At 44.8% G+C, this 7,121-nt stretch overlaps 1 protein-coding gene across 1 annotated transcript in view; it reads right to left on the bottom strand.

Moving 5' to 3' along the window:
- Nucleotides 1-1,508: 1,508 nt before the first annotated feature.
- Nucleotides 1,509-7,121, bottom strand: part of LOC119925274 (vegetative cell wall protein gp1-like) — a 34,035-nt gene continuing 28,422 nt past the window's right edge. The window contains 3 exon segments of the mRNA XM_038743377.1: nt 1,509-1,643; nt 2,631-2,685; nt 6,073-6,101. Of these exon segments, the coding sequence (XP_038599305.1) occupies nt 1,509-1,643; nt 2,631-2,685; nt 6,073-6,101 (219 nt within the window).

The following is a 7,121-nucleotide window of genomic DNA, read 5'->3' as shown; positions in this document are numbered from 1 at the left end:
CGGAGATGTTTTTTGAGTGTCACTAACAATCAATCAATGGTATTTCTTGAGCAATTACTGTGTGCAGGACACTGTACTAGATACTTGGGAAAGCACAATACAACAGAGTTGTAGATGATGATGATGGTATTTGTTAAGTGCTTACTATGTGCCAGGCACTGTTCTAAGTGCTGGGGCAGATTCAGGCTTCAAAGCTCTCCATCACTTCACCTCCTCCTACCTCCCCTCCCCTCTCTCCTTCTACAGCCCAGCCCGCACACTCCGATCCTCTACCTCTAACCTCCTCACTGTGCCTCATTCTCACCTGTCCTGCCGTCGACCCCCGGCCCGCGTCCTTCCCCTGGCCTGGAATGCCCTCCCTCCACACATTCGCCAAACTAGCTCTCTTCCTCCCTTCAAAGCCCTACAGGGAGCTCACCTCCTTCAGGAGGCCTTCCCAGACTGAGCCCCCTTTTTCCTCTCCTCCTCCCCATTTCTCCCCCCTCTGTCCTACCTGCATTCCCTCCCCACAGCGCTTGTATATATTTGTACAGAATTATTACTCTATTTTACTTGTACATATTTACTGCTCTATTTATTTTATTAATGATGGGCATATAGCTATAATTCTATCTATTCTGACGGTTTTGACACCCGTCTACATGTTTTGTTTTGTTGCCTGTCTCCCCCTTCTAGACTGTGAGCCCGTTGTTGGGTAGGGACTGTCTCTGTATGTTGCTGACTTGTACTTCCCAAGCACTGAGTACAGTGCTCTGCACACAGTAAGCGCTCAATAAATACGATTGAATGAATGGATGAATACAGGGCAATCAGGTTGTCCCACATAGGGTTCACAGTCTTAATCCCCATTTTACAGATGGGGGAACTGTGGCAAAGAGAAGTTAAGTGACCTGCCCAAAGTCACACAGCTGACAAGTGGTGGAGCCGGGATTAGATGCTATCCCTGCCCATGAGAAGCAGGGTGGTGTAGTGGAAAGAGTGCAGGCTTGAGAGTCAAGGGACCTGGTTTCTAATTACCCCAGTACTTAGTAAAGTGCTTTTCACTGTAAGCACTTAACTACCATTCAAAAAATAATAAAATAATGCTTATGTGGTCATTTGCTTGGGGAAGGCTTGCAGCAAGTATAACTAACAGAACATGGGGCTGGTTTGTAGAACAAGGCATCTGTGGTGGATCAGGACTCAGTTTTGCAGTTTTCGGTATGTTGAGTTTAAGGTGGCCGGAGAGTCTAATGGAGATGAACTGGAGGTGAGAGGAGATGCAGAATTGCAGGTCAGATGAGAAGTCAGGGCAAGAGAGTTAGATTTGGGAGTCATCTGCATAGTAGTGGTAGCTAAAGCTATGTGACTAGATGAACTCCCTGAGAGACTGAGTGAAAAGCAAGAAGAGAGGAGGATCTAGAACACGGTTTTGGGGTATACTAATGGTAAGTGGAAGAAAGAGGAGGATTCAGAGAACAAAACTGAGACGGAGCAGCCAGACAGGTAGGAGGAGAACCAGGATAGTCCTATGTCAGCAATGAAGCTTCATATATTTCAAGGAGGAGGGGGTGGTCCATGGTGATGACAGCAGCAGACACATCCGGGAGAATCAGGATGGAGTAGAGCCCTTTGGACTTGGCTATAAGGAGGTCATTGGTGACCTTAAAAAGAGCAGAGTCAGAAGAGTGAAGGGACTGAGAAAGCCAAACTGTAAATGGTTGAGTAGAAAATTGTTGCCAACTGAATTACTAACTCAATTGGTAGAGAGGAAGGTAAGGTTCTGTGCATGTATAACCTATTCTAGAAGTTTGGGAAGGAATGGGAGCAAAGAGATGGAGGGGACTGTGGATTGAGAGAGGGCTTTTGTAAAATGGGAGAGTCTTGTACGTGTTCAAAGACAGTGGGAGAAGGAGTTTTGGAGAGTAGGAGTTTGAAGATGGCACTGAGTGGAGTGAAGAGAGTAGGAGCAAGTGATTTTGGGAGGTGAGAGGTGATGGGATCAGAGGCACAATTAGAGACGATGGATTTATAGAGAAAGTTGGGAGATCTCCTCCCCTTGGGAGACAACCTGGAAACAGCTTGGAGTATCACGACACAAGTAGTGATACTAGCTGAAGAACCTGACGTTGTCCCCAAAAGATTTGTTTAAAATACACGTAGAACACTCTGTGTTCCCTGCGAGAAAGGTTTTGGGGAAATGGCTCTGGGTGCATGCCGGCTTGGAAAGTGAAATGTTACTCCTACCATCAGCCTTAGCCTCCCTCAGGCCCGGGATAGGGACTTCTTATCCCAGGCCCGACATTCTTGTGGGATCACGTCTGTGGGAAGGTTGTAGTGGCTGGATCTGAGCCTGGGAATGTGGCCAGGTCATTGCGGCCCAAACTTTAAAATTCACCCTCACTCACCCTCTGGACCTGAGCCGCATGAGATGAGCTGGTTAGCCTTCTGAAGGGAGTGGCCCTTCCTCTCTCTCTCTCTCTCTCTCTAGCCCATTTGTCCCTGTCCTCAGTGTCCTCAAAGCACTGTCATCATCATCATTATCATCATCAATCGTATTTATTGAGTGCTTACTATGTGCAGAGCACTGTACTAAGCGCTTGGGAAGTACCAATTGGCAACATTGTCCCCTTCTTTCTCCCCTTCCTTGCCTCAGGCTGGCTCCAGAGACTAGGAAAATATCCGCAGTCATTATGGTGATGCTTCCTGTGGAGAAAAACACAGATAATCCTCAGCCCTGAGCTATCATGAGTTAGAACTTATGAAATACTTGATTATGGTGCTAGTGGTCAGTCAGTCAGTCATTTGTACTTACTGAGGGGTGAGCCCGTTGTTGGGTAGGGACCGTCTCTATACGTTGCCGATTTGTACTTCCCAAGTGCTTAGTACAGTGCTCTGCACACAGAAACCACTCAATAAATACGATTGAAAGAATGAATGAATGAATGAGTGCTTACCGTGCGAAAAGCACTGTACTAAGGACAAGCTCGAATAATACTAATAATGCTGGCATTTATTAAGCGCTTACTATGTGCAGAGCACTGTTCTAAGCACTGGGGAGGTTACAAGGTGATCAGGTTGTCCCACGGGGGGCTCACAGTCTTAATCCCCATTTTACAGATGAGGTAACTGAGGCACAGAGAAGTGAAGTGACTTGCCCAAAGTCACACAGCTGACAATTGGCCGAGCTGGAATTTGAACCCATGACTTCTGTCTGACTCCAAAGCCCGTGCTCTTTCCACTGAGCCATGCTGCTTGAATGAATGAATGAATGAATGAGACTGTGAGCCCACTGTTGGGTAGGGACTGTCTCTATATGTTGCCAAATTGTACTTCCCAAGTGCTTAGTACAGTGCTCTGCACACAGTAAGCGCTCAATAAATACGATTGATGATGATGAGCGTACAGTATGACAGTAAATAGACACATTCCCTGCCCACAGTGAGCTTATAGTTCAGAGTGGGAGACAGACATTAATATAAATATATATATATATAAATTACAGATACGAACATAAGTGCTGTGTGGCTGGGTGTGGGGATTCACTCAGTCGTATTTACTGAGTGCTTGCTTACTGTGTGCAGAGCACTGTACTAAGCGCTTGGGAAGTACAAGTCGGCAACGTATAGAGACGGTCCCTATATAGAGAGCAAGTCAGGGCAACACAGAAGGGAGTGGGAGGAGAGGAAAGGAGGGCTTTGTCAGGGAAGATCTGCTGGAGATGTGACTTCAAAAAGATTTTGAAGGGGAGGAGAGTAATTGTCTGTCAGTTATGAGGAGGGAGGGTGTTCCAGGCCAGAGGCAGGTTGTGGGTGAGGGGTTGGTAAGCGCTTAGTACAGTGCTCTGCACACAGTAAGCGCTCAATAAATACGATTGATGATGATAGATGAGACTGAGATACAATGAGATGGTTACCATTAGCAGAGTGAAGTGTGTGGGCTGGGTTGAGTTAGGAGAGTAATGAGGTGAGGTAGGAGGGGGCGAAGTCACCCAGAGCACTCTTTCACTCCTGTGAGTCAACAGCATAATAATAATAATAATAATAATAATAATTATGGTATCTGTTAAGCGTTTACTATGTGGCAAGCACTGTTTTAAGTGCTGGGCTATTCATTCATTCATTCAATCGTATTTATGGAGCGCTTACTGTGTGCAGAGCACTGTACTAAACTCTTGGGAAATGCAAGCTGGCAACAGATAGAGACGGTCCCTACCGTCGCCAGCACTAAGCGCTGGAGGTAGGCATGTTCCCTCGTAGACATGTTCCCTTCCAACATTGAGCTCACATTCTAGTGTGTTTTTCGCGATGTTTTGTTACCGTTGTTGCGAACAGATTTCCAGGACTATTATAGTGGTCAAGGTACAACGTAGTCAGGTTGTCCCACCCGGGGCTCACAGTGTTAACCCCTATTTCCCAGATGAGGTAACTGAGGCCCAAAGAAGGGAAATAATAATAATAATAACAACAACAATAATAATAATGGCATTTATTAAGCGCTTACTATATGCAAAGCACTGTTCTAAGCGCTGGGGAGGCTACAAGGTGATCAGGTTGTCACACGGGGGCTCACAGTCTTAATCCCCATTTTACAGATGAGGGAACTGCTGACACAGAGGAGTCATGCAGCTGACAATTGGCAGAGGTGGGATTTGAACCCGTGACCTCTGACTCCAAAGCCCGGGCTGACTTGCCTAAGGTCATACAGCAGACCCATGGTAGAGCTGGTATTAGAGCCCTTGACCTTCTGACTCCCGGCCCCTGCTCTATCAGCACTGCGCTGTGTTCACTCCAGTTTAATGGATCCTGCACATAAAAATACCTTGTATGTTCAATCAATTAATCAATGATATTTATTAAGTGCTTACTGTACGCAGAGTACTGTACTAAGTGCTTGGGAGAGTACAGTATAATAATAATAATAATAATAATAATAATAATAATAATAATAATAATAATTACAGTATTTGTTAAGTGCTTACTATTTGCCAGGCACTGCACTAAGCGCTGGAGGTAGACCTGTTCCCTTCCAACATTGAGCTCACATCCCCACAGCACCCGTATATATGTATATATATACATACATATATATATGAGAAGCAGCGTGGCTCAGTGGAAAGAGCCCGGGCTTTGGAGTCAGAGATCATGGGTTCGAATTCCGGCTCCGCCACATGTCTGCTGTGTGATCTTGGGCAAGTCACTTAACTTCTCTGAGCCTCAGTTCCCTCATCTGTAAAACGGGGATGAAGACTGTGAGCCCCACGTGGGGCAACCTGATCACCCTGTATCCTCCCCAGCACTTAGAACAGTGCTTTGCACATAGTAAGCGCTTAACAAATGCCAATTATTATTATATTATTATTATTATATATGGTTGTACATATTTATTACTTTATTTATTTATTTATTTTACTTGTACCTACCTATTCGATTTATTTTATTGTGTTCGTATGTTTGGTTTTGTTCTCTGTCTCCCCCTTCTAGACTGTGAGCCCACTGTGGGGTAGGGACTGTCTCTATATGTTGCCAGCTTGTACGTCCCAAACGCTTAGTACAGTGCTCTGCACACAGTAAGCGCTCAATAAATATGATTGATTGACTGATCGATAGTGTGTTGTTCGCGACGTTTTGTTAACGTTGTTGCGAACGGATTTCCAGGACTATTTTAGTGGTCAAGCTGTCTCAGAGTGCATTTTTCCTGCACCTACCAGAAGATCTGGCGCTTAGTACAGTGCTCTGCACATAGTAAGTGCTCAATAAGTACGATTGATGATTTTATCTCAGTTTGTTGTAGAAACACACCCTGCCCTCCCATCAGGTTTATAGTCTCCCCATCCTCTTCCAAGGTCCCAGAGTTCTGGCTTATTTGGACTGCCAGTTCCCTCTCCCTTGGACCAGTCTTAACCTACAGTTAACTGCTGCAATCCCATCACTCAGAGGTCCTGCAGCTTTTCCACAGAGAATCAATGTTAATACATGAATGTTACAAAAACACGCAATATTTTGGCCCAAACAACAAAACCTGCCTAACCACCGAGGAACAGGTTCAAGAAATGATCTGGGGTTGGGGCAGTAACATAAACACAGGACTCACTGGGGCTCCACACTAAAATCTTTCAATCCCTACAGCCAGGAATCTGAGGCATAGAAATCACCAAAGAAGATAAAGAAATATATGAACTTTCCTCTCACCTTTTCTCCCAGGCCTATTTCAGTCCGTCAGTGATATTAATTGAACGCTTACCGTATGCAGAGCCCTGTTCTTCCCGCTGCTTGTCGTGGCTCTCTTCTGAATCTTCTCATTTCTCTACATATTTCTTAAATTGTACGTATCTATTCTATTTATTTTATTTTGTTAGTATGTTTGGTTTGGTTCTGTCTCCCCCTTTTAGACTGTGAGCCCACTGTTGGGTAGGGACTGTCCCTAGATGTTGCCAACTGCTTCCCAAGTGCTTAGTATAGTGCTCTGCACACAGTAAGCACTCAATAAATACGATTGATGATGATGATATGTTGCCAGCTTGTACTTCCCAAGTGCTTAGTACAGTGCTCTGCACACAGTAAGCGCCCAATAAATACGATTGATGATGATGATATGTTGCCAACTTGTACTTCCCAAGTGCTTAGTACAGTGCTCCGCACACAGTAAGCGCTCAATAAATACGATTGATTGATTGATTAAATAGTAGTATCTCAAACTGGTAAGAATCTAGCGAATGCCAAGCGTGGTTGGCACTTTTTGTAGTGTGACACTCCTGCTAATGCGCTTGAGTATCAAATTAATCCTAGACATGTTAGGCACTGTCACTTTGGGCTCACTATGATCACATCTCATTTTTTTTTCCATCTTTTTTTGGCCTAGCTAGTCATTCCCTACCCTCGTTTTGTGGGAAGGTAGAGTTTGTCTCCATGGGGTTTGTCACTAAGGTGAACCACCTTTAGCTTTCTTTAATAAGACAATAGAGATTAGGGCAATTAATCAAGAGTATTTACTGAGTACGTACTGTTTGCAGAGCAATATATGAAGTACTTGTCTTGTCTTATGCCGTCAAGTCTGTTTTTGACCTATAGCAACACCGCAGACACAGCTCTTCCAGAACGCCTCACTCTCCATCTGCAATCATTCTGGTAGTGTATCCCTAG

Source organism: Tachyglossus aculeatus, chromosome 3 (assembly GCF_015852505.1).
Source record: "Tachyglossus aculeatus isolate mTacAcu1 chromosome 3, mTacAcu1.pri, whole genome shotgun sequence".
Classification (NCBI taxonomy): domain Eukaryota; kingdom Metazoa; phylum Chordata; class Mammalia; order Monotremata; family Tachyglossidae; genus Tachyglossus; species Tachyglossus aculeatus.
Note: the sequence above shows the minus strand (reverse complement) of the source record. Positions and strands in the feature narration are given on the sequence as shown.